Raw genomic sequence first — 27,855 nt, forward strand, 5'->3', positions numbered from 1 at the left:
GTCCGTGGTGAAAAAAATGTTGGGGACCACTGGTTCAGAGCATGTGTTTATGGATAACTAATCTGGATTTTATGGTAATGTATTTATACAAACAACACACTGGATGGCAGTCATGGGTCATTATTGCATTGCCAGTTAACAGGCGCCATGTATTTTGTTGCTGTTCTAAAGTTTGGCCAGCAGATGTCGCCCTCCCAAAAGACACACTATACGCAGCCAACCTGTCCGTTGGGCATTGAATGAGCGGGAGGTGTCAGGTGATTGGTTAATGATCCGCCAGCCTCTCTTCTAATTGGTCAGAAAGGCGCGGAGAGGCGGTAATGAGAGGAGAGGGAGAAGCGAGGGTCCAGCACGAGTGTGTTTGTTTCAGAGGCCGGTCTGCTTGCTGCTGGCTGTCGCGGTCACAAGAAGGATGTGAGCGTCGTCCGACATTGGAATCCTGACTTCAGTGGATTTTGGTTAATGTCAGCCGGATAATGGGTGCGGAAAAACGGGCGCTCAGTGTGACCATGCTGACCACTTTAACTGTTCTTTTGTACGCGGCCACTTCGGTGTGTGCGGTGGAAGGTAAGTGCACGAATATTACTCTGTCACTTGTTAAAAGAAAATATTAATAAGATAGAACAATACTTTAGGGCCATTTGCTTCGTTCAACAAATTGTTGGTGAGGAGTGATAGTATAGTTAGTGTGGACATGCTAGGAAGTGCCTCTCAGTGCACTCAATTCATCTTAAGTACGAATAAATGGTGTACCACAAGGGTGTCAAAGTCATTTTAGATCGGGGGCCACATGGAGAAAAATCTACTCCCAAGTGGGCCCGACTGGTAAAATCACGGCATGATAACTTCAAAATAAAGACAACTTCATATTGTTGTCTTTGTTTAAAAATAGAACAAGCACATTCAGAAAATGTATTAGTAATCGTAATAATAGTATTCTACCTTTATTTGTCGTTATTTATACTTTCTGAATAAATTATGTGATAATGTTCATCAGTCAACACATTGGTGTTAATTTTCAATCTAAAAAAATAATATCAAAATCAAATTACAGGATGCTATTTATATAGTTTGCTCATTTTCCTCGTCTGGTGCACTAACATCATGTGTTTTTTTTTGTTTTACATATGTAGCATAATCTACAAAGATACAAATAATTGTTATTGCGACATCTAGTGGACACATTTAGAACAGCAGTTTCTTTCATTCAAAAATTTCGGCTCATTGTTATACTTAGCAAACTCCTCCCACGGGCCGTATGTTTGACACCACTGGTGTACAATATGTTCATTCATTTTGTTATTGAATCCAGTGGTATGTCTAATGCTCATTTGTGCATTTTGTTCATTATATCATGATTTCCTTTTGATTACGGCAATCTTCCTCTGAATACACCAAGAAGTCAACATATTAGGAAAACAAGCACACCCCAATGAGCTGTATCAGACTTTGATTAAAAACAGTGGCAGTCGGAGCTTTAATGGCGGCCAATGCGAAACCCCCTTATCGCCACCATAGAAATTTACTTCTTTTTTTAAAAATGTTTTATATTTTGCTAAATTACTGATCTAAGATGTGACAAATAGTTCTTATTATGTATATCAGGGGTGTCAAACTAATTTTAGCTCAGGGGCCGCATAGAAGAAAATCTATTCCCAAGTGGGCTTTAATGGTAAAATCATGGCATGATAACTTAAAAATAAAGACAACTTCAGGTTGTTTACTTTGGCCAAAAGTAGAGCAAGCACATTCTGAAAAAGTACAAATCACAAATAATCCTCTGGACAAAACACTTCAAGTTTGTTGAAAATCCTAAGGAAATTGGTGCAGTTTTAAAAACACAATGAGCTTAGACTTTGTCTCAGTGTACCTACAAAGCCAGGATTAAACTTTAAATCACAGTCTTTCTGGGATTCAACAAAAACACAACATGTAAACCTTCTAGGTATCAAATACCTTCTTTGTCATGTCCACGTATCAATCCAGAGCTAACTCAACAAACCATAAGAAACGGAGGTAAAAACTATTCAAAAGGCTTAAGTTCACTTTTCTCGAGGGTGCCAAATGACGATGGGTTCGAAGCAGAAGACATAAAACGGCAGGTTTTAAGTTTCATGTGGGTCGAGGAGGAGGAGCCACAGTCCCCCTTAACTGTGTACCTCTTGCTTGGCCCAAGTATAAACTGTCTCCCTGCCTAACAGAATTGCTATTGTGACATCCAGTGGACACATTTAAAACAGCAGTTTCTTTCGTTCAAATCAAAAGTAGCTAATTTTTATACTTGGCAAACTCATCACTCGGGCCGCATAAAACCTGTTTGCGGGCCTAATCCGGCCTGCAAGCCGTATGTTTGACACCCCTGGTGTATATCCTGTACGTGTGTAACCCATTGTAGCATGTCTGAGTAATGCATTAAAACACGAATGTAATGCATCTGACTAAATTTAGTAAGCACATATTACTGAAAACATACTTTTTTAATTGCTAGTATACACATTTTGGTCACTGGAGTATCTTTTTTTAGCTTTTTTCCAAACCATGTACTTTCACACCGATGCTTAGCATTTTGAGTGCTTTAATAAGTGCATTGACACTGAGAAATAGGGCAACATGCATATGCCGGCAGTACCAGGATGTTCCATTCAAAGTGCCCCAAATGGTGAGTGGGGATGGAGCCTAACCCATACTTAATCATTGCAATATTGGCTAAATAACTGAAGGGGAGGGACTAACTTGAGTAGTTGCAGTTCACAATTAATAAGGATAATATTGCAATCGTCATTTCCAGTAAGTGAATTGGGATAGCACCTTACTGTCAATTTTTGCACTCTCAATTTTTGCAATTTTTGATAATAATAATAATAATAGATTTTATTTGTATTGCACTTAACATTTATTTACGAACCACAGATCGAATAAAAGTATGATTTGGTGTACGATCCTTGTCTCAATGTACTAACGTTTCATCCACCCACTGAGTGCTTCGCAGTGCAGCCATTTTGTGCCCTGGAGCACATCCATTGTTGAAGCATTTTTTGGCCTTTTAACGGCATGTTCAAGTTTCTCTGCCTCAAAATGAGTCCAAAAAAAGCAATTGACAACAATTGGTTTGAAACATTCAGGAAGTATCCATAACGTTGTCGACACTGACCACTCCCCCTTTCTACAGCTGCGCGCCAATGAGATTAACCGACAAGATTAAGTGGATTTTATTTTTTAGTCCAATCAATGTAGCAACCTGGCTAGGTAGTTTTGTGATTTCAAACTGTGAGTGCACCACAGGGAGCGAATGACAGTGTGTGTGCGTGTCGGCAGGGCGGTTGAAATGAGGACAAATCAGCTGATTGTTGTTGTTTTGACTTTCAATCAATCAATCAATCAATGTTTATTTATATAGCCCTAAATCACAAGTGTCTCAAAGGGCTGTACAAGCCACAACGACATCTTCGGTACAGAGCCCCCATACGGGCAAGGAAAACTTTGTTCTTAAATATAAAATTGGTCCATTACCCCCCTATTATGTTTGTTATACTGTACTATAACATTTGATATTGTGTTCAAAGTGTATGGACTTTTGTTGAGGCTGCAACCTATTATTCATATATACGTTGTTTCTTATGGATAATTTGATATACAAACTTTTATGTTTATCAACCCTGTTCAGGAGCCAATTAAATGTGTAAATGGAGGTTTTACTGTACATAAAGTAGAAGTTGCACTGTTTTTTGTTTGCTCAAGATTCTGACCTAGGCTTGGAGAATAAACTACATTTCGGTACCCAGTCTACTAAAGGACAAGTGGTCCTCGGTTTATGACGTTACAACCTTCCATGGTTACGCACCCTCAGTGTGCTCAGAGTTGGACAGGTGCACTGAGGAAAAATACAGTAACTTTGCTTTTTAGTACCCTTTTTACACGTCATTATGTCTACCCCAAGTGGCAGTGCACCAAAGAAAAAGCTTGTTATCACCATGGATGAATGATAGATGAACGTCATAAAAAGCTCAGAGAGAGTATAAACAACCACCAATATTAGAGGAGAAGAGGTTGATATCCTTTTATACTAGCCTGGGACACTATTTCAAGAAAGTAGAAACACCTGTAAGGCAATGAGAGGGGTAAACGTACAATTGGGTGGATAGTTTTTAACTGATTGGTGATCCGATGATGAACTGCAGAGCTCAGCCCATCTTTACCACAGCTCTGTCCCAGTGTTTACATTGCTAAAGATTGTACCGTATTTTCCGGATTATGAGGCGCACTTAAAATCATTTTTTTCCCTCAAAACTCGACAGTGCGCCTTATAACCCGGTGCTTCTAATGTACGGAATAATTCTGGTTTTGCTTACCGACCTCGAAGCAATTTTATTTGGTACATGGTGTACTGATAAGTGTGACCAGTAGATGGCAGTCAAACATAAGCTATATGTGTAGACCGCACTGTGATGGCAATATGACTCAAGTAAACAACACCAACATTTTACATGTTCCATTGAACATATAGAACATTACACACGGCGCTTAAAAATCAATCACAATGTTTTAGTACGACTTTGGTATGCTATGAAGCCGCTTCAACATACAAGTATTATTATGGAGTGTGTATAAGGTAAGACATATTATCTGGAATTTTGTTTCACAATATTATGGAAAAGCAACTTTTCTTACCTTCTGGTACCTGCTGATCTGCATAAATCCTGAAAAATTGCACGAGTCCGCCTTTGTAGTCCATGCCGAACCGGTAGTCGATAAGCTTGTTCTTTTTCTCTATCTTCTTGTCATGGGACATTCATCCTCCGCTGTTGCCATTTCTAATATAAAGTAGTGTAAAGTTCTTACTTATATTTGTCAGTAAACTTGCCATGAAATAACTAAAACATACCAGTGTAGTGACTTTACATTATTCACCCAAGGAACTTTAGTTATTAGAGTTCCGGTCGGACGTTTTTTCACGAGACACATTTCCGGTGTTGTTTTCTGGATGAGGAGATGCTGCTCCGTTATTGATTTAAGTAAGGTCTCAGGGTCATTAAAACAATTAGCTCCATCTTTTGACACTTCTTCCACTCCCGTCCTTTCACGCTACACCGCTACAACAAAGATGACGGGGAGAAGACGCTGCCGAAGGTGAGCCAAGTAAATAAGACAGCCCACAAAACGGCGCATCCGAAAGTGACTGTCAGAAAGCAGCTTGAAGATGATCTGTAAAACATCATCTATGCAACATTTTGACCAAAGAACCACCATTACATGTTATGTAGACCACAAGGAAGTGTTTTCAATTTATAAAAAATGCACCCTATAATCTGGTGCTCCTTATATATGAAAAAAGATCAAAAATAGACATCAGCAGTGTGCCTTATACTCCGGTGTGCCCTATGGTCCGGAAAATATAGTACTCACGTAAAAGATTCCTTCAAAAGGGATGCACACTCAGGGAGACACAATTACATTTCCATATTTCTTGTTACACACATGCAGGAGTTGCATGAATTCTGTGTGTGTGAGAAGGCGGGTGGGACTAGCACAGTGCCGATAGAAGGAGAAGACTCAGAAAAACAACGACAAAGTGGAAAGAAAGCAAAGAGCTCAGAGAAAATAGGAGATCATTTGCAATCATGCAAGTGAATAAGACAGACATGGTGGGGAAACGTTTGCACTGTCAAACAGAGATAGCCTTTTTACAATATCACAACGTCAATGATACAACATTACCAGAAATAATCATGCATAATTAAGAGCAGCAAACAGGCAGAAACAAGGTAAAAGTTCATGTCTTACATGGATGGCGTGGCGCAGTTGGGAGAGTGGCCGTGCCAGCAACCTGAGGGTTCCTGGTTCAATCCCCACCTTCTACCAACCTCATCACGTCTGTTGTGTCCTTGAGCAAGACACTTCACCCTTGCTCCTGATGGGTCGTGGTTAGGGCCTTGCATGGCAGCTTCCATCAATGTGTGAATGGGTGAATGTGGAAATAGTGTCAAAGCACTTTGAGTACCTTGAGGGTAGAAAAGCGCTATACAAGTATAACCCATTTACCATTTATAGGTTCGACTTCCATAAGAAATATTTTATACATACATGTGAGAACATGTTAGCATCTACAGTTTAAATATCAATGCTAACGAATTGTTTGTCCAAAAATCAAACACCTCACCTCCCAAAAATACAGTTTCAAATGTGTATGTGTTAAATTGTTGAATACATTGTCACTCAATTAATCATCCTTTATCTGTCTTTTTGTTTAGCTTGGTTCTTTATTTATCGTCTATTACTTTGTTCATCTGGCTACAAAGTTTTATTTAATTTATTTTCTTTTTAACTTGTTTTATGCAGGTAATATATAGTGATGCTCCTGTTGGAATAGGTCAATAGAAAAATCAAAAAAAATTGAATCTACAAAGTGTGTTTTATTCAATTACTCACTTAATTGAATACATTAACCAATAGATTACTCCAATGCTAAAATAATAGATAACTGCAGCCCTATGGCTAATAGTTTTAGCTTTTGTTGATTTACTGTGCACAAGCCATAACAAATTGTACATAGCATTCAATAACACAAATGTTATACATCATCTGTTTCACAACAATACTAGAACATTTTACATTTATTAAGATAAGCTTTATAAAAAAAATGTCATTGTGTTTACTTTAGTTACTTGCTATAAAACATTTTCAGTTCTATGATCTACTGTCAAAGTATCTGATCGGGACTCGAAACTGCATCAGGATTGGAGGCCAAAAATGTTGATGGAACATTCCTGAAAATTATTTTTAATATTATGAGGATGCACCCCGCCTTCCGTCTGAATGCAGCTGGGATAGGCTTCAGCGACCCCCACAACCCTGAGAGGGACAAGCAGTAGAAAATGAATGGATGGATGGTGTTATTTTGTTCAGTGCAGTCAGACAGGATGTAGCACACATTTTTTTGTGAAGGTCGGAAGTGTGTGATTTCATTACGCAACGTGCGTAATGAAATAGGTACTAACACGGCCTATAATGTTACCGCCATTTTCCTTCTTGTCAAAGCTGCTAGCCTGTGAAATTTTAATGAACGTCTTGTCATTTAGATAAGCATGACGAGTGACCGATTCGGACTGGCTCACCTTGTAAATCTAAACAAACCTTTGCAAGATATATACATTTTTTGAGTTTCACAAGTATATTTTCTAGGGAGATGACAAAGATTCTTAAACGTTTTAAAGTGTTACTAAATGCTGAATTCTTGCGTGATTTCCACATGTTTTATTTTGTTAAATTCTACAGAATAATATTTTTTTCATATATTTATTTATTTTTTTAAGTATTTTTTATGCTACTGTTGTGAGAGTAGCGTATGTGTGTGTGTGCTCCTTTAAGAATGGCAGTATGTAGGGTGAGTGGCGTGAGTAAGTGAGTGGGCAAGTAAGGAGAGGTAGCGGTAGCGTGTACAGGAGTGTTGGTAGCATGTAGATGGAAATTATAAATAAAGTGACCAAGTTGTAACGAGATGACGGCTTCGTTATTTTGACAAAAGAGCAGAGCTTTATGAACCCAAAGTGAAGGGTGTTACCTCCGACAAAACATCGGCCCTGGAAGGAACCACGGTCTGGGAGCCGACAAGCAGGAAAAGTGTAACACTACCAGGGTTCAAATTTAACCATGGCAACTGCGGCACAAGCTGCGACCGCCTTAGTCATTTTACCGCAATGCCCTAAAAATTGACCAAAGACCGCGGCAAGAACATGCCGTGACCACCCTTGACTTTTTACTTGTTAATGGACAAGGGATGTAACGGTAAAGGGCATAATGATAATTGGCGATGAAATTCCTGACGGTTAGTAATACGTCTAATTTTTTAATTACCAAAACCCCGTCATTTATTAATGACCACCACAAAGTCAGGCTTGTTACAAGGACTTTGCTCCGGAGATTTCCCCTCGGAGTAAACGGAGCCAAGCGCTTGGTTTAACGTCATTTTCCCCTCGCTTTCCGGCGTGCGTTTAAGTGCGCACTGCTGTGTTTAGATGGCGACAGGTGTGGACAATTTGTAGACAGACGCACTTGTCCCCACACTAAAAGTATACAGCGAAGGAGAAAACTATTTGATGTTGCACGGCGATGTGTCGTGAACGTTGTCACAACTTGTTTATAAAGTCTTTAAATTGTTGACTGGGGTGATGACTCGTCCTTTGTTTAACTGCACACTGTATCAGTGTTCAAATAACATCAATACTAGCTAAAATGTTTTGTCATTGAATTAAACGCAGGCTGTGAAGATTGTGTACTCGATGTGAGAGGTGTCACTCTTCTTTATTTTTGTTTATTGTTGTACTGAACCAAGAGAAGAACAACACTTGTTTATTAGACTTCATCTTCATTAACAACTGGCTCGTACAATGACACGTATTGTCTGGTGTTGCCATTATTAGTAAAAAGTGGAGTATAGTTTTAACTTATGTATGTCAGAGGACTTGCTATGGAAGCGCTAAAAACTACAACATGGCTGACGGGGAGAAGTGGCGGCACGTAAATAAGACCGCCCGCAAAATGGCGCAACCTGAAACCGCTCGAAAAATGGTCTGTAAAACATAATCTATGCAACATTTTGACCAATGAACCATCATTACATGTTATGTAGACCACAAGGAAATGTTTTGAATGTAGAAAATAAATCGAAATATAGAAAATGAATTTAGCTATGTAAGGTAATTTTTTTCTCTAAACTAGGGATGTAGACCGAGTACCGGTATTTTTTAGTACCGGTTTATAATTGGGTCATTCCTCCTACACCGCGAAGATTCTGGACTAACGGTACTGCTATTGGTATTTTTTTTATCCAGCTTTATCTGTCGTAATTATGACATGCTGTCACATTCGGTTCAGCTGCCGCTGCATACGCATACCAAATCAGCTAGTTATGATTACAAATAGGAAGCAACACCACAAAAAAATTTGCAACACCACAATTCGTCCTCAAAAGTCCCTCAAAGTCACGCACGCTAATAAAAGCTATACATTTTCAAGTGAACGCTACTTAATTTACGACCGCCGCTACCGCACTTCATCAACCGTCTTCATAACGATCAATTAATCCACAGGCTAATAATAATCCACAAGAAGAAGTGAACCATTGAAGTAGGGCTGGGCGATATGGACCAAAACTGATAGCACAGTATTTTTAGTCCGAATACCGGTATAGTACCTTGAAAAAATGTGCAAAGTACTTAAAATAGTGTTTTATGGCTAGATAACCAGTCTTGAGAGTACTCAGATTATTTTTGTTTTAAGTAGTAACATAATGTTTTGTTTATTTTTAAAGAGTAATTAGTTAGCCGTTATTATGTCAAAGCAGTTTTCGTTAATTTTGTTAGGTTAGGTTGGATGGGTTATAGCCTCACGCTTGTGCACAGGGATAGATGGACCTTCTACTCGCTCACTGCGGTGAAAACCGCTGCCTGTTAGGTTTAAAACTACTTTCCAGCCACCCAGCCGCTACACTACATTATCTTAGTTCGCACAGGCTATGGGGAGAGGCACCTTCAAGCCAAGGAGTAGCTTAACATTTGACGCAGAGAGGAGCTATCGCTAGCTGCTGTGCTAAGTCGCTAACAAGAAGTGAACAACATAAACAGATGAGATTAGTGATAAAGTCGCTAAAGAAGGTGAGATATAGGTTCTCAAGCAAATTGGTCTATGTTTCAATCAAGCTGTAGGCACTCACCAACAGCCAAATGTAGTCGCTGACCGAAGCATTGCATCACTCTGGAGTCGGAAGGTCGGCACCGCGCCAGCATATTTTAAAACAAAAGTTTGATGCGCAGCGCTTGATGTGCGTCATAAAAGCCTTCGTAAACACGTGGGGGCCAAAGAGGATGCCCTGTGCTTCGCCCGTCAGGCACAGAGTAGAGCAAACGGCCATGACAAAGGCACATCAAAAGATGGTGGTATTGTCTTAAATATATACCGCTTTCTAAACTATTATTAAGTATTAAGTATAATACCGGTACTTTTCAGCCACCCAGCCGCTATACTACATTCGCACAGGCTATGGGGAGAGGCACCTTCAAGCCAAGGAGTAGCTTAACATTTGACGCAGAGAGGAGCTATCGACCAGCTGCTGTGCTAAGTCGCTAACAAGAAGTTAACACTATAAACAGATGAGATTAGTGATAAAGTCGCTACAAGGTGAGATATACAGTCGTGGTCTAAAGTTTACATACACTTGTAAAGAACATAATGTCATGGCTGTCTTGAATATCCAATACTTTCTACAACTCTTATTTTTTTGTGATAGAGTGATTGAAGAACATATTTGTTTGTCACAAAAACATTCATGAAGTTTGGTTCTTTTATGAATTTATTATGGATCTACTGAAAATGTGACCAAATCTGCTGGGTCAAAAGTATACATACAGCAATGTTAATATTTGGTTACATGTCCCTTGGCAAGTTTTACTGCAATAAGGCGCTTTTGGTAGCCATCCACAAGCTTCTGGCCAGCTTCTGGTTGAATTTTTGACCACTCCTCTTGACAAAATTGGTGCAGTTCAGCTAAATTTGTTGGTTTTCTGACATGGACTTGTTTCTTCAGCATTGTCCACATGTTCTCAATTTGGTTTAAGTCAGGACTTTGGGAAAGCCATTCTAAAACCTTAATTGTAGCTTGATTTAGCCATTCCTTTACCACTTTTGACGTGTGTTTGGGGTCATTGTCCTGTTGGAACACCCAACTGCGCCCAAGACCCAACCTCCGGGCTGATGAGTTTAGGTTGTCCTGAAGAATTTGGAGGTAATCCTCCTTTTTCATTGTCCCGTTTACTCTCTGTAAAGCACCAGTTCCCTTGGCAGCAAAGTAAGTAATACAATAATCTATAAAGTTGCTTTGACACGAGATAAAATCTGCTGACAGGTCGGTAGTCGCCATCTGACGTCACTCCATAGCGACGCGTTTGCGGCATGGCATTAATAGACACCTTGCTTAAATGTGTCTCTTGACTCTACAACTGGACGATTGAGCGTTACACTTGATTAATTAGTCTTTTTAATTTTGTTGTTCACAAAACACAGACACATACATAGGTCGGTAGCTGTCACTCAAACACGTCCTTGTGCAACATAAACACAAAACTATTTATATTGTTACAAAATGCACACCAACATAATATGCTAATTTATTGTATTGATTTATATGATATATGTGTTATGATATATCATTTAAAAGGTGTGTGTTCTGCACATGAATACATAAATATTATTTACAGCTGAGTTAAATTGTAATGAATAGAAACAGAGTCATGGATCGGTGTGCTCTTTACAAGATGATGACATAATTGCATTAGCAAACAAAGTTGACTTGTTTAAGACTTAAAAAGCAGGTGTTGATGAAAGACTTCCCTGCTGTGAGATGTTACATCATGTTGTGACGGTGTACAATCTCTTGTGCTAATAAAATACGGTAATAAAAAAATAAATTTTTTCACATCTATATATTTTTATATATATATATATATATATATATATATATATATATATATATATATATATATATATATATATATATATATATATATATATATATATATATATATATATATATACACCAATTACATATAGCACCGATAAGAGTACCGATAAATACCGGTGTCAATAACAAATATTGATAAGGGTATCGTATCGATAAAATCTTAAAGGCCTACTGAAATGAATGTTTTTTATTTAAACGGGGATAGCAGATCTATTCTATGTGTCATACTTTATCATTTCGCGATATTGCCATATTTTTGCTGAAAGGATTTAGTAGAGAACAACGACGATAAAGATCGCAACTTTTTGTATCTGATAAAAAAAGCCTTGCCTCTACCGGAAGTAGCGTGACGTAGTCAGTTGAACATTTCCGCAAAGTTCCCTATTGTTTACAGTGATGGCGGCAAGAAGTGAGAGCGATTCGGACCAAGAAAGCGACAATTTCCCCATTAATTTGAGCGAGGATGAAAGATTTGTGGATGAGGAAAGTGCAAGTGAAGGACTAGTGGGGAGTGGAAGCGATTCAGATAGGGAAGATGCTGTGAGAGCCGGGGGTGACCTGATATTCAGCTGGGAATGACTACAACAGTAAATAAACACAAGACATATATATACTCTATTAGCCACAACACAACCAGGCTTATATTTAATATGCCACAAATTAATCCCGCATAAAAACACCTAGGTGTTTGTTATGCTAGCTCCTAGCTCCTAGCTACTAGCTCCCGTCCATATAACCCGCCAATACAATTCAAACACCTGCAGAACACACACACTCAGCCCAAAGGACCGTTCACCTAACCCAAGGTTCATAAAGCTTATATATTTAACCAAAGTTACGTATGTGACACGCACGTACGGGCAAGCGATCAAATGTTTGGAAGCGCAGCTGCGTACTCACGGTACCGCGTCTGCGTCTGTGTATCCAAATCAAAGTTATCCTGGTAAGAATCTGTGTTGTCCCAGTTCTCTACAGGCGTCTGTGTATCGAAGTCAAAGTCCTCCTTGGTAAGAGTCTCTGTTGTCCGAGTTCTTCGATCTTGACTGCATCTTTCGGGAATGTAAACAATGAAACACCGGCTGTGTTGTGTTGCTGACTTCCCTCGCAAAATACTCCGCTTCGCACCGACAACTTTCTTCTTTGCTTTCTCAGCTTCTTTCTCCATAATGCAATGAACAAATTGCAACAGATTCACCAACACAGATGTCCAGAATACTGTGGAATAATGAGATGAAAACAGAGCTAATTTGTATTGGCTTCAATGGGGGATCCATACCTCTGTTTCACTGGCTACGTCACGCGCATACGTCATCATCCAAAGGAGTTTTCAACCGGAAGTTTAGCGGGAAATTTTAAATTGCACTTTATAAGTTAACCCGGCCGTATTGGCATGTGTTGCAATGTTAAGATTTCCTCATTGATATATAAACTATCAGACTGCGTGGTCGGTAGTAGTGGGTTTCAGTAGGCCTTTAATGATATACATCCCTGCTCTAAACTAAACAAAATTGATTTTCTCTCAATTAAGAATCGATAAAGAACCAAATCGCTAAGCAGAATTGAAAGTGGAATCGGAACAAAAAAAATCTTACCAATTCCAATCCCTACGCAAACCCCACACAGAGATGTAACTTAGACTTAGACAAACTTTATTGATTCACAAGGGGAACTATTTAAAGGATGGAAAGGGTAAGGATGAAAAGGATAATGCAGGTATTAAGTAGACTAAAAATTTACCATAGTAGCAATATAACATATATGTAAGATTTACATATTATATATACAGTATGTAATATATACTGATATATTATTACATTATATTATATTTTTATATATATACATATACAAATCCCAATTACCATGTACAATGTTACAGTATATGTAACAGCTGCAGCAAAAAAAAAAAAAAGGGCAGCATAAAATATAAAATAGAGAGTAGATCCAACAGAAAATATACATTATAAACAAAGAGAGGTAGCTAACATAGAAGTGGTCAGGTAATATCAATCAATCAATCAATGTTTACTTATATAGCCCTAAATCACAAGTGTCTCAAAGGGCTGTACAAGCCACAACGACATCCTCGGTACAGAGACATAGAGAGTATAGACAGATATAATCTATTGCTGTATGGCGAGTGATTATACAGCTGGATGGAGTGCGGAATGAAGGAGTTCTTGAATCGATAACCTGCAACTTATAACTTTATCCATCCATCCATCCATCTTCTTGCGTTTATCTGAGGTCGCGTCACGGGGCAGCAGTGATTGATTATTAGTCCTTGTCAAAGCCCAACATATGCCACCATTCGTCGTCAAACCCGTAGCCCCTGCCCCTTTACCTTCCTACAAATCCTGCTTCTCCTGTTCGCCGCAGTCCCAAATACTGTACCTTCCCACCTTTTAGGCATTTCCCAATTATTTTACATTGGACCTGACTGTGCAGCCTCCCCCAGTTTTCTCCTACTCCTCCTGCTGCTGCTTCTGTCTTATATAGACGAGTTTGCAGTGTTCTAATGGCGTGTGTAATGACAGACTCCACAGCAGGACTCCGCCATTAGTAGAGATGTAAATGCATTGCAGGGCAGGTCTATTTTGGTTAAACAGAACACTGGGCATACAGTATGTGTAGGAGAGACATCTACAGATGGATAGGTGCTGTGTAGGCGGCGGCTTGTTAAGTCGGTGCCTAATAAACCGAGTTTGTATGAAATAAACTCACTGATGAGACAGTTGCTTGATTTCCATATTGTACTGAGACTCTACTACTGAATTTTCAATAAAGAAGGATAAATGTTAGGATGTGCACCCACATGCCTCAAAATATGTCACTCTAATAAAAAGATGAATTATTACATGCTGCAAGGCACAAAGGGTATGTCTGCACGTTGTTAGGCTTACAGTACAATGTATTATTTCATTCCCTTTTTAACAAGGCAACATTGTGAGATGTAGGATCTTCTCCAGGGCCTTGTTAAAAATGATTTATCTACAGCGGAACATTGTGTGAAAGACTATGCACCATCAGGAGTTTTGGGGCCAGTCACTAATAAGTGAGGTAAAATAAAAGTGGTGGACTCCAATGGGGGTTATCTGTGTCTTCTCCCTTTCCTATCTACACACTGTCTGTAAGTACTCTGTGATTGTGCGCTACCGAACATGTTTGTCTGCTCGTAAGCCAGCAATGACACGATGTGACGACGGCGCGGGGGGGCTGGGGGGCGAACCGGTACTTTTCAGAGGCGGTATAGTACCGAATATAATTCATTAGTATCGCGGTACAAAACTAACACGGTATACTGTACAACCCTAGACTGAAGCAATCGGTCCTTTCTCAGAACCAGCCAATGAGGTGTCAAGTTTGGAGTCACTGACACAGGTCTTGCAAAACAGCATAAAAAAGGCCGTTAACTTGGCGGTTTGGGCATTATAGAACATAATAAACATTTCAATGCGGCCCGCTGGATATTTTCAAACTATAGAAATGAATTCAATGGTCAGAATCTGCTCTTTTGAGTGACATATGGGTTACCACAGTAACCATAGAAGGCTCTGCTCCAGCGGACAAGGCAAGGGGCAGAGTGGGCGGGGCTTGTGCACACAGCAACAAGCCTAATATGCGAGTGTCAGACATAGGCAGATTTCTACAGCAAAGTTCTGCAGAACAGTGATATTATATTAAATAAGTGGATGTTTTTTACCCATTATTTATGTTTCGCCGTCAATTATAAAAGACGTCGCTCAAGGAGGTGCAGGTCTGCAGTAGAGGAGCATCGTTCATATATAATCAATATTCAGTGTTTTATTGTTCAGAGTTAATATTTTAAATCTCACTTTATTTATTTTTATGTGCATTCTTATTCATGTCTTATTTAGTCAAAAACTACAATTCAATTCCATTCTTGAGATGGTCTGTTATAACGTTTTTAGTAGCAATCATTATTGTGTGAGTGTTTGTACCATCGTGTTTAGGTTTTTTCCTTTTTTTGTGAAATCTTGAGGTTTTATTCACTATTTTACAGCAACATCCACTGTTTAAAGTGTTCATAAAAAGGGATTTGAGCACATAGATCAGATTACATGGCCTGTAGCGTGTAGTGCTGCACAAACTGGCTCCCGTACACTGGGGAGCACTATTTCCTTTTAGAGTGGAAAAATTAATTCCTTTTCCGGTTGACACTAGCCATTTGAACTGATGTCTGCTGTAATATTGGCACACATTACAAATATTACGTCTCTAATGGCTATGTTGATGTTAAATAGCAGACAGCATCAATACATGATCTTGGATTTCTCTACGAACATGACGCTACTGCCAAGAATGTGCCGGGTCAGATGCATTGAAAGACCAGCGGAAGAGTTTTTTTAAAGGAATTTTCTGAAAAAAATCATGGAAACAGAACTTTTGAATGCCTCAAAGATAATTTATAAAAGGCTCTGTGGATTGATGGAAGGAGTTTTAAATCCGAAGGAAAAGACTGTTCGTGCCCTGACTGATATCCAGAGAAAGGTTACTATTGTTCTGGACTATTTTGCTTGTTGTGCGGAAAGTTAATCAGTTGGCTTGCACAAGTGCAGCGCAAATATATTTTTGTACGCTTTATTATTGCCTTTAATATATCTGCTTCATTATCTTTCATCTCATTTGTATTTCGTTTGGTATTATAAATTAAGCCGGCATTCTCCATTTCTTTAGCTACATTCTTAAACAAATATAAGTTTATTTTTTCTACCATTGATCCATCTATCCATCCATCCATTTTCTACCGCTTGTCCCTTTCAGGGTGGCGGGGGGTGCTGGAGCCTATCTCAGCTGCATTCGGGCGGAAGGCAGGGTACACCCTGGACAAGTGGCCACCTCATCACAGGGCCAACACAGATAGACGATAACATTCACACTCACATTCACACACTAGGGCCAATTTAGTGTTGCCAATCAACCTATCTCCAGGTGCATGTCTTTGGAGGTGGGAGGAAGCTGGAGTACCCGGAGGGAACCCACGCAGTCACAGGGAGAACATGCAAACTCCACACAGAAAGATCCCGAGCCCGGGCTTAAACTCAGGACTACTCAGGACCTTTGTATTGTGAGGCACATGCACTAACCCCTGTACCACCATGCTGCCCCTCTACCATTGATGCACTTCAAAATGTTTTGTTCTTTTAATTTGTGAAGCAAATACATACACAGTAGTTTTTGATTTTGTTTAGTTATTCAGTGTTGAGTCCCAGGGACCCCATCAAGTCATAAAAATGGGGTCCCACAGTAAATTTATGGGGTCCCACTTTTTTGTAACCGTTTTGAAAACAAATGATAAATGTATGCATTATCCTGTTATATCTCACATTCTATATTGTGTTTTGGAAAAAGGTTGTCATAAAAGTTATTCATTAAAAAAAAAATAACAAAAGAAAACAAATGCAGTATTTGTGATCGATAAAACTTTCGGCGAATCAAAATATAAGAAACTGTACCGGAAAGTGCATTACTTTGAAGTTGACCAATAAGAATTCATTAATAATTTGACCCGGCAAATATACCGTATTTTCCGGGCCATAGGGTGCACTGCCCATGAATGGTCTATTTTTAATCTTTTTTCATATATTAGGCGCACCGGATTATAAGGCGCATTAAAGGAGTCATATTATTAATATTTTTTTCTAAATGTAAAACACTTCCTTGTGGTCTACATAACATATAATGGTGGTTCTCTGGTCAAAGTGTTGCATAGATGATGTTTTACAGCAGTGGTCCCCAACCACCGGTCCGCGACCCGGTACCGGGCCCGGTACCGGTCCGCGGACCGATTGGTACCGGGCCGCGCAAGAAATTTAATAAAAAAAATAAAATAAAAAAAAATTAGATCAACATAAAAAACACAATATATACATTATATATCAATATAGATCAATACAGTCTGGAGGGATACAGTCCGTAAGCACACATGATTGTATTTCTTTATGAAAAAAAAAAAAAAAAAATCCCCCCCCCCCCGTCCGTGGGACAAATTTTCCAGCGTTTCCACTGTTTTACAGATCATCTTCAAGACGCTTTCTGACAGTCACTTCCGGATGCAAGGTTTTGTGCGCGGTCTTATTTAAGTGGCTCACCTTCGACAACATCTTCTGCCCGTCATCTTTGTTGTAGCGGTGTAACATGCAAGGACGGGAGTGGAAGAAGTGTCAAAAGTGGAGCTAACTATTTTAATGACATTCAGACATTTACTTAAATCAACAACGGAGCAGCGTCTCCTCACCTGGAAACAACCACACCGGAAATGTGTCCCGTGAAAAACTGTCCGACCGGAACTCTAATAACTAAAGTGAATAATGTAAACTCAATAAACCGGTATGTTTTATCACTTTCATGGCAAGTTTACTGACACATATAAGTAAGAACTTTACACTACTATATATTAGAAATGGCACTAAAACATTTACTACTAAAACATTTTGATAGATTTTTGAGCGCCGTGTGTAATGTTCTATATTTTCAATGGAACATTTAAAATGTTGGTGTTGTTTACTTGAGACTTATCTCTTATGTTTGACTGCCATCTACTGGTCACACTTATAATTACACCCTGTACCAAATAAAATAGTGTAGCGTCTAGGAAGAGTTGGTACTGCAGGGAATTAAGAGTTGGTACTGCAGGGAATTATGGGTATTTTTCTGTTGTGTTTATGTTGTGTTGCAGTGCAAATATTCTCCCGAAACGTGTTTGTCATTGTGGTTTAGTTTGGTTTCACAATATGGCACATATTTATGACCGTGTTGGCGTTGTTTATACGGCCACCCTTATTGTGACATGTATGGCTGTTGAGTAAGAATGCCCTTCATTCACTTGCACTTGGGTTGTTTAGAAACAATATGGTCTATAATCATAGGCTATAATCATACAGAATGACAGCTTTTTTGACATATTTGATTCAAGACCACTATCACCCCTTCCAACACCTATAAAGCATTGAGGTGGGTGAGCTCAACTTCGTAGTCTGGAAAATGCACTAAACAAAACGGCGGTCAAAAAAATAAAAGCGTCCCGGGCACGCGTGGGTTTCCGGATTTTCACGTCCTTTCTGATTTCAATGCGTAAAAAGACACAAAAAGTGCGTTACCGCCAACACTGTAATTGTGTACTATTGACTTTTTGGCCCTCTAGATAAGCCCATAAGATGTATCAATGAGGCCGCAGATCTGTGTAAAGTCTATTGTGTGGACCCCTTTCTCTTTTCGAGTTTTGAAGTTCTTATTTCTGCACGTTTGCCAACCTTTGTTGTCTTCCTCAAGCCAGTTCACTTAATTATTATACTCTCCTGAGTGGATTTTAGCCCTTCTTTCACTATATTTGGCTGTGGATAAAATTGGGACTTTTATCCTTGGCTTTAAGATTCATTTATTACAAGTTATATTTATCGTGTTGGAAGTAACACTGGCAGCATTGCGGTGAAACCAGGTTGGTAGTTCTAGTCCAAAAAGGAGAATGTGTCCTCTCATATCTCATAAGACAGTGCTACTGGCAGGTCCTATAAGCATAGTTATTTTCTCTGATTTGAAAATGTGTTGCTTTTTTTGTGACAAATGGGGGTGTCTGTAAGGCTGTTGCTTTGGGAACTTGAGGGTCGTAGGTTTAAGACTTGCTCCTGGTTACTAACAAGTCTGTTACTGGAGAGAAGCCAGTGTGCTTCATGAACAACCCCCATCTGCTCTGCGCTTGTCACAGCCCCCTCACTGTGACATCTCTGAGTATAAAATACATTTCCCCTTAGGGATTAGTGATGTATAATTAAAAAATGTGTGAAAGACATGTTGTTGGTTAGTGATATTTACTTAGTCCATTGGGGAAATAATTGAGCTCATGTGGCTAATTAGGAAGCAAAGAAACCTTAATTTACCTTAAGGGGCTGCATGCAATGTCATACTGAAAGATTTTATATATATATATATATATATATATATATATATATATATATATATATATATATATATATATATATATATATATATATATATATATAAAAAATAGAATAGAAAACCACACTACATGGCATTTATTGACCTTACGAAAGCTTTCGACCTTGTGAGCAGGAGTGGCCTCTTTCAGCTGGTTGAACGAATAGGCTGTCCCCCCAAACTCCTTTGCATCCTCCAGTCCTTCCACACCGACATGCATGGCACCATCCAGTTCGATGGGTCCACATCAGACCCCTTCAAAATCTGCTGTGGTGTCAAGCAGGGATGCGTGCTGGCGCCCACCCTGTTTGGGATCTTCTTTTCCCTCCTCCTGCGCCAAGCATTTGGTACAGCAACTGAAGGAGTCTACCTTCACACAAGGACAGACGGTAAACTGTTCAACCATGCCCGTCTGAAAGCCAAAACAAAGGTCAGGCCACTCGTCATCCGGGACATGCTGTTTGCTGACGACGCAGCAGTGGTAGCACACTCCCAGGAGCACCTGCAAACCCTAATGGACCAGTTCACCAAAGCCTGTCAGGACTTCAGCCTGACCATCAGTCTGAGCAAAACCAAGACGATGGGACAGGGAACTGAACCACCCCCCTCTATCACCATCAACAACTACACCCTGGAAGTCGTAAACACCTTCACCTACCTCGGTTCCACCATCACCGACAACCTGTCACTCGATGCCGAACTCAGTGGCCGCATCGGAAAAGCTGCCTCAACTTTTGGGAAGCTTACAGCGAGAGTGTGGGAAAACCGCAAGCTCACTATCCACACTAAGGTGCAGGTGTACAGAGCCTGTGTCACCAGCACTCTACTGTACGGTAGTGAAACCTGGACCCTATACTCCCACCAAGAGCGGCGGCTAAACATCTTCCATCTTCGCTGCCTTAGGCGTCTACTCGGCATCACCTGGAGGGACAGGATCACAAACCAATCAGTCCTGGAAAGAGCACAGCTTCCCAGCATGTGCTCCCTACTGAGGCAGCGACGTCTCCGCTGGCTGGGCCATGTCCGGCGGATGGACGATGGGCGAATCCCAAAGGACATCCTCTATGCTGAACTTACAACCGGCAAGAGGCAGATTGGCCGTCCCCAGCTGCGTTACAAGGACGTCTGCAAACAAGACCTCAAGTCTTTTGACATCAGCCCCGACAGCTGGGAAGATGCAGCCCAGGACCGCCTTCAGTGGCAGCAGGCACTCCGCAGCGGGCTGCTCAAGTCAGAAACCACCCTGGCCCAACACCATGAGGCTAAGAGGGCAAAGAGAAAGAAACAGGGCTCTGCGACACCGGCAACATCTATGGGACCGGTCTGGATATGTGGCATCTGCGGCCGGGAATGTCTCTCACGAATTGGCCTACACAGCCACAGGAGACGCTGCGACAAGACCTGACTCCGAGGCACAGGAATATATATATATATATATATATATATATATATATATATATATATATATATATATATATATATATATATATATATATATATATATATATATATATATATATATATGTATGTGTATATACAGTATATGTATGTGCATATATATATATATGTATGCATTTGTGTATGTATGTGTATATAGTAGAGGTGGGACTCTTTGGGCACCTCACAATTCCATTATGATAACGATTCTGGAGCTACGATTAAATTATAAATCAATTTTTGATGCATCTGTAATTTATGTATATTGCTGCAGTTTTACATTTATTTTTGTTTCACAAATAGGTGTTTTTTTATCAACTTAAAAAAAAAACTGCATTTGTAATAAGTTAATCAGTTAATTTAGTTCCCACATTTATTAAATTAATGTGTGCAAAACTGGAACATAAGTGCCCTATAATAAAGGAGCTGGTCAAATTTCTCTGTGAGGTGGCTCTCTGCAGTTTGCCAAATTTTAGAACTGTCTGCAATACTTTATTGACAATAAATACATTGATTATCGATTATTGATGTTTGTTAATAGATTCTTTAATCTTCCATGTCTGATTTGCGATGTATCTAAAAATCGATTATTTTCCCCACCTCTAGTACTGTATATAGGTGTATATGTATGTGTATATATTTGTATGTACAAACGTATGTGTGTATATATATATATATATATATATATATATATATATATATATATATATATATATATATATATATACATACATGTATGTGTATATACTGTATATGTATGTGTGTGTGTAATAGTGTGTATATATACTATATGTATGTATGTACTGCTAGTTAGTGCTGGGCGTTATGGACGAAAAAATGTATCTCGATATATTTTTACTTAAGCTCGATATTCTATATATATCTCAATATATTTTCCGGTTAAAGTATATATATAAAAGTATTAATTTTTGAGCGAGATTCACTGAAATTTAAGTGAATGACAACTGTACTGCAAACAGTCAGTGGCAATTTTATTAACCCAGTTAGTCAAGACGGGTATTAACAGCACAGAAAATATACTGTTTAAGTAGCACAGAATTACATAACATAAATAGAATAGAAAGATATTCTTTCTACGTAAAATAAATAACATAGCTGGGCAAATAATACAAAATGTATCAAACTCAGATAAAAAATACATTTGCAGGCAGGCACTTTTCAATTCCCAGTCGACGATGTAATGGACTGTCACACATGTATGGTTCTGGTGAGCGTCAAGTCAGTGACTTGACTTTAATTGTGCGGCTATGATCTTCCTCACTTAGGCATACATTTTTGACAGCATTTCTCGTGCGAAATATGGAACTCGAAAACAGTTTTGATTTGGGCTTACATTGTAAACAACTCAAATTAATGTTTTATCCAGACGCATACATTTGTCCAAATGTGGCCAAGTAGACACATTGTGTGTTGCCTAGAGGTCGTCTACATCAATAAAAGAAAAATCTAAAGAAGAGAATCCTTCTGCCATCTTACACTAGTTTTTTAATACATAAATTGCCCGCTTGAATATGCCCTCTTCTCTTCTACAACTCTCTCGCCGTCATTTGGGATGTCTGTTGTGATTTCCCTTTTTGGTTCGATGACCTGCCCTATCTTGCCTCTGATTGGCCTGTCCCTAATGTTTTGCCTTAATCTCAACCAATCGTGACTCATCATTGTAAACAACCAACAAATCATGGATGTTCTTAAACATGCATGCACGTCTTGGAAGGAGGAAGGGGAGGGGTTTAGTAGCCCATGAGAGGGAGTGAGGAGTGGGGGAGAATCAAGGAACACAACAAATAAGCAGTGTTTGTTCATGTTAACATGAAATAAATTATATCGATGTTACGATATTTTCTTAATTCATATCTTGTTTAAAAATATATTGATATATCTTACAAACTCGATATCGCCCAGCCCTAACTGTAAGCATTTAAAAAAACTGCTTTGACCAAATTTCCACTTAGCAATCAATTTTGACATTGTCATTTGTGTCTGTGTTGGGTTTTGAGAGGTGGATTATTTACTTTTCTTTGGATTTTGTAGTGATGAGGATGCTAGATCTGTTCCAAAAACAGTATTTATTATGCACATCTATTGAATAGCTTTAGTGTTCTAAGCTGTTTTGGACATTTTCCTCAAGGTCCTTAGTTGTTTTAGTTTTTTTAAGGAAAGTGAAGGTTAAATGCTGCATGACAAGCTATAATGTATGACTCAGCACATTACAAGTATGTTTGTGTGTGTAATAAACACTGTAATACAGATATGATATCCTGAGGGGGAAACAGAGCTCCACTTTATGAGTAGATATGCAGTCGCACGGCACATGCATGCTGCTCCTATACATACTGCATACTCTGCAGCTCGCTCTGCCAGCTTATGTTTTAAAGATGCCGTTTTTATATTCACGTGGTGACACATTATCAATGTGACAGACAGATAGTTGAACTGGGGAAAAGTGGTAGCTTGAAAGAGCCTTCACACGAGCCCTTAGACTTTTATTCCACCGAGTTTAGGATCCCAGTCCTGTGTTTTCTGAGGCCAAATCGTCATTCTTAAATATTTATTTACACCCAATATTTTTATGAAAATATGTTTGTCTTTTACCTAGAGGTGTAACGGTACACAAAAATTTCGGTTCGGTACGTACCTCGGTTTAGAGGTCACGGTTCGGTTATTTTCGGTACAGTAATAAAACAACAAAATATACATTTTTTGGTTATTTATTTACCAAATTTGTAAACAATGGCTTTATCCTTTTAACATTGGGAACACTATAATAATTCTGCCCACGTTAATCAACATTAAACTGCCTCAAGTTGTTGCTCAGATTAAATAAAATGACAAAACGTTTCTTCTACGTATAAAAAGTGCAACATTAAACAGTTTCAAGTCAACTCATCATGCTTAATTTATTACAGCATTTGGGAAGCCTGTAGTTGATTTTTATTGTGTAAATGTTATATTTTTTTTATCAACATGTGATAGCAGGGACCCTGCCATTCAAAACTAGGCTGCTCCATTACTAATGATTAATGTAACTATAGCTGAAAAAATAGTACAATAGCAATAGGAGAGACTATTCATCCCTGAACACCATGGAGTTCATGTAAGCTTAATGATGCAGTTACACACACACACACACACACACACACACACACACACACACACACACACACACACACACACACACACACACACACACACACACACACACACACACACACACACACACACACACACACACACACACACACACACACACAGCACAATGAGCTAACACACACACACTGCAAAATGAGCTAACGTTACATTAAAAGCTAATTAGCCTTCACCTCAAGCCAGGACTGCGAGCGAGCTGAGCTGCAGTTTGTTTCTAGAACGTCAATGGGCTCATAGTGATGTTACTAGTAGTTGACTGGGAGGTGTTTATTTTAATTTGGGGAGAGTCCGCTGCCTGGTGCTCACCTGCTAAACACTCTTCTGCTAACCCCACCGCAGAAGCACTGACGACATGTGCTCTGAATACGCACTGCTGATTGCTGTTACCGCTATGGTTGTAGCCAATCAGATGGTTGTGTGGGTGGGACTATGCTGGGTGCTGTGTAGGAGACAGAGGCAGAAAGCAGAGCATATGTTCGTGTGGAAACTCGTTCGGTACACCTCTGAACCGAACCGGAACCCCGTACCGAAATGGTTCAATACAAATACATGTACCGTTACACCCCTACTTTTACCATCAGGTACTTAATGGAGTGTGAGGGAATGTTTGCGATGGGAGCCAATGTTTGTCAACTCCTGACTTGGGTTCTTTTTCTAGTTGTATGACTTGTTTCCAATAAGACATATCCAATGTTAACTATGAGAGGATTCATGAGTTCCTGTTGTGTGAAAATATTTTCTTAACAATGAATCTTCACATCTTGGCTGTGAGTTTTCACACAACTCAACGACTTTTTCATGGAACTGTACAACTGATGATTCATATCAGTTACCGCACATTTACATTTCCAGAAATATTTGAAAATATAACAATGATTACAGCACTGAATTTTACCCATGCAGTTACTTAAATATACAATATTTTCTGAGAGTTCTGATTGTTATATTGTGTTCCAAAACTACTGAAGTCAGTTGTATGACTCGTTTGTGACTGCAGTCAGATTTAATAGTTTTTTTGAAAACAAATAATTAGTCCATTCAAAGAAGCGTAAATTTGACTTTTACATACAAATATGCCTCGGCCACATAATAAAATATTCAAAGTCTGCATGACAATGTTTTATTAATGTTTTATTGGTGCATGTCTTTATAGTTGACGCCATCATAATGTGGTCATATTTGGCAACTTTTGTTGTTTGTGTTCCAACATTGCACAGTAGGAATGTGTACAGAATTCTGTACTTTTATAGGCACTGACAGAATTCCGTCAGTATGAACAAGTACCGATTCACATAAAATCCAATGGTACCGATTTTCGATGGGTTGGACGTGACGTCGCGTCCAGTTGCAGACTCGGCACCAGCTTAAACCACTTGGTGGGCAAACAGGTGTATTAATAGCGGTCTGCCTCCTGGTATGCTGGAATTTTCCATGCCAACAAAGCAAACATGCCTCATATGAAGTGCTTAAAAATGAAGCTCAACTTTTCAAGCTCGCTCCATGCTAATATACATTAGAAATGCCATACATATGTTACTGATACAACATGGACATTTCAACACTTCCAATTTTGGCAATCAAAACTGCAACTAACTGACTACATTACAATTAATTTATTAAGCCATTAATTAATAAAAAATGTTTTATATTTATTTATTCATTTGATAGGGAAATCATAATACAGTTATTGAAAAAACAGACACCCCCCCCCCACCAAAAAAAATTAAAATAAATACAATCAATTAAATAAATAAATAAAATATAAACAAAATTAAATTAAAAAGAAAAACCCCCGTCCTACATTTCAGTCACAGTGGGTAGCAATGTACTGCCTTTCTCTTCACCACAAGCAGATAGAGAATCGCATGAGCGGACTAAAAGAAAAAGAAAAAAAAAGTAACAAAAAATAAATATATAACATACAGAGAAGTGTCACTGAATAAAAACACCTACAAATTATTTCTGATGAACAATATTATGACCATCAGGGGGTAGCGGGGGGTGTATATTGTAGCGTCCCAGAAGAGTTAGTGCTGCAAGGGGTTCTGGGTATTTATTCTGTTGTGTTTATGTTGTGTTACGGTGCGGATGTTCTCCCGAAATGTGTTTGTCATTCTTGTTTGGTGTGGGTTCACAGTGTGGCGCATATTTGTAACAGTGTTAAAGTCGTTTATACGTCCACCCTCAGTGTGACCTGTATGGCTGTTGAACAAGTATGCCTTGCATTCGCTTGTGTGTGTGAAAAGCCGTAGATATTATGTGACTGGGCCGGAACGCAAAGGCAGTGCCTTTAAGGTTTATTGTCACTCTGTACTTCTCCCTACACAGCGGCATTTTTAAAAAGTTATGAATTTTACTTTTTGAAACCGATACCGATAATTTTTAAACCATACCGATTATTTCCGATATTACATTTTAAAGCATTTATCGGCCGATAATATCGGCAGCTCGATATTATCGGACATCTCTAGTTTTTTTTAACATGTCCTGTCCAGCTACTCAGGCTACTCATATTGTTGATGTAGATGCCCATATCTGCTGTACGGATTTACTTTACAAAAGAGAATTTGGGGATACTTCTCTTGTTGCCTTATTTGTAGAGGTAGGAATCTTTGGCCATCTCACGATTCGATTACGATTACGATTCAGGAGCTACGATTCGATTAAAAATTGATTATTGATGCATATTTAATTAATGTATACTGATGCAGTTTTACATTTCTTTTCGTTTTACTAATTAAGCATTTATCACTTGCAACTTAAAAAAACCAGTGCATTTGTAATAAGAAACAGTTAAAATAATTCCAACATTTCTTAAATTAATGAAAATGTTAGCAAAACTGGAACATAAGTGCCCACTAATAGAAGAGCTGGTCAAATTTCTTGTTGAGGTGGCTCGTCGCAGCCAGCCAAATCTTAGAACTGTCTGCATAGCTTTATTTACAATAAATACATCGATTATTTACATTTACTAATTGATTCCTTAACCGTCCATGTCCGAATTGCGACAAATCTGAAAATGTATTATTTCCCCCACCTCTAGTTATTTGTATTTGACTTTATAGCTTTGGATGTATATAATGTTTGGCACGGCCGGACCGGAGCAGGAGGCGACAGAAGGACAAAAAAAAAAAACAGAGGAGGAAATTGCGTGCATTGAAATTAAAATGTAAACTTTAAAATCTCCAACTTAAATAAAACAAACAAAGAATAACAATAAAATATACTTTGATAGGAAAATGTTGCACTTGTATCAAAATCACAACCATAAGTAATAACATATGTTAGGGAGTGGGTTGGAGTCCCTCAAATATACACAACCAAAACAGTAAATACAATTGCTAAATAAAGTATTGACAAACAAAGTTGTACTTTAATATTGAACATGTAGGCAGAGGTAGACAATCAAGTTAAAACATTTTTAAACAAAAGTGCAGAGTTTCAACATAAACTTTACATTATAAGCAGATGTACTAACACATGGGTGTCAAACTCTCAAATTATAAGCAGATGTACTAACACATGGGTGTCAAACTCAAATTTGGCCCGCCGTGTAATTTCACTTGGCCCTTGAGGCGATATAAAATTAACACTAGAGCTGGCCCGCCGATTATTTTCTAGCGGCGGTGCCATGGTAACACCGCATTCCCCGCTAATTCTCATACTTGCCAACCCTCCCGGGAGACTCCCAAATTTCAGTGCCCCTCCCAAAAATCGTCACGTCCGCTTTTCATCCAGTCCGAGTGCTGGCCCAGTCACATAAAATGTGCGGCTTCTGCACGCAC

The 27,855-nt window shown here is 38.9% G+C and overlaps 1 protein-coding gene across 1 annotated transcript in view; it reads left to right on the top strand.

Moving 5' to 3' along the window:
- The first annotated feature begins 337 nt into the window (after nt 1-337).
- Nucleotides 338-27,855, top strand: part of LOC133635234 (ephrin type-B receptor 1-like) — a 242,736-nt gene continuing 215,218 nt past the window's right edge. Inside the window, exon 1 of the mRNA XM_062028178.1 lies at nt 338-567. Within this exon, the coding sequence (XP_061884162.1) occupies nt 477-567 (91 nt within the window). The 5' untranslated portion in view covers nt 338-476. The remainder of the gene's footprint in view (nt 568-27,855) is intronic.

The sequence above is a fragment of the Entelurus aequoreus genome, linkage group LG19, assembly GCF_033978785.1.
Source record: "Entelurus aequoreus isolate RoL-2023_Sb linkage group LG19, RoL_Eaeq_v1.1, whole genome shotgun sequence".
Classification (NCBI taxonomy): Eukaryota; Metazoa; Chordata; class Actinopteri; order Syngnathiformes; family Syngnathidae; genus Entelurus; species Entelurus aequoreus.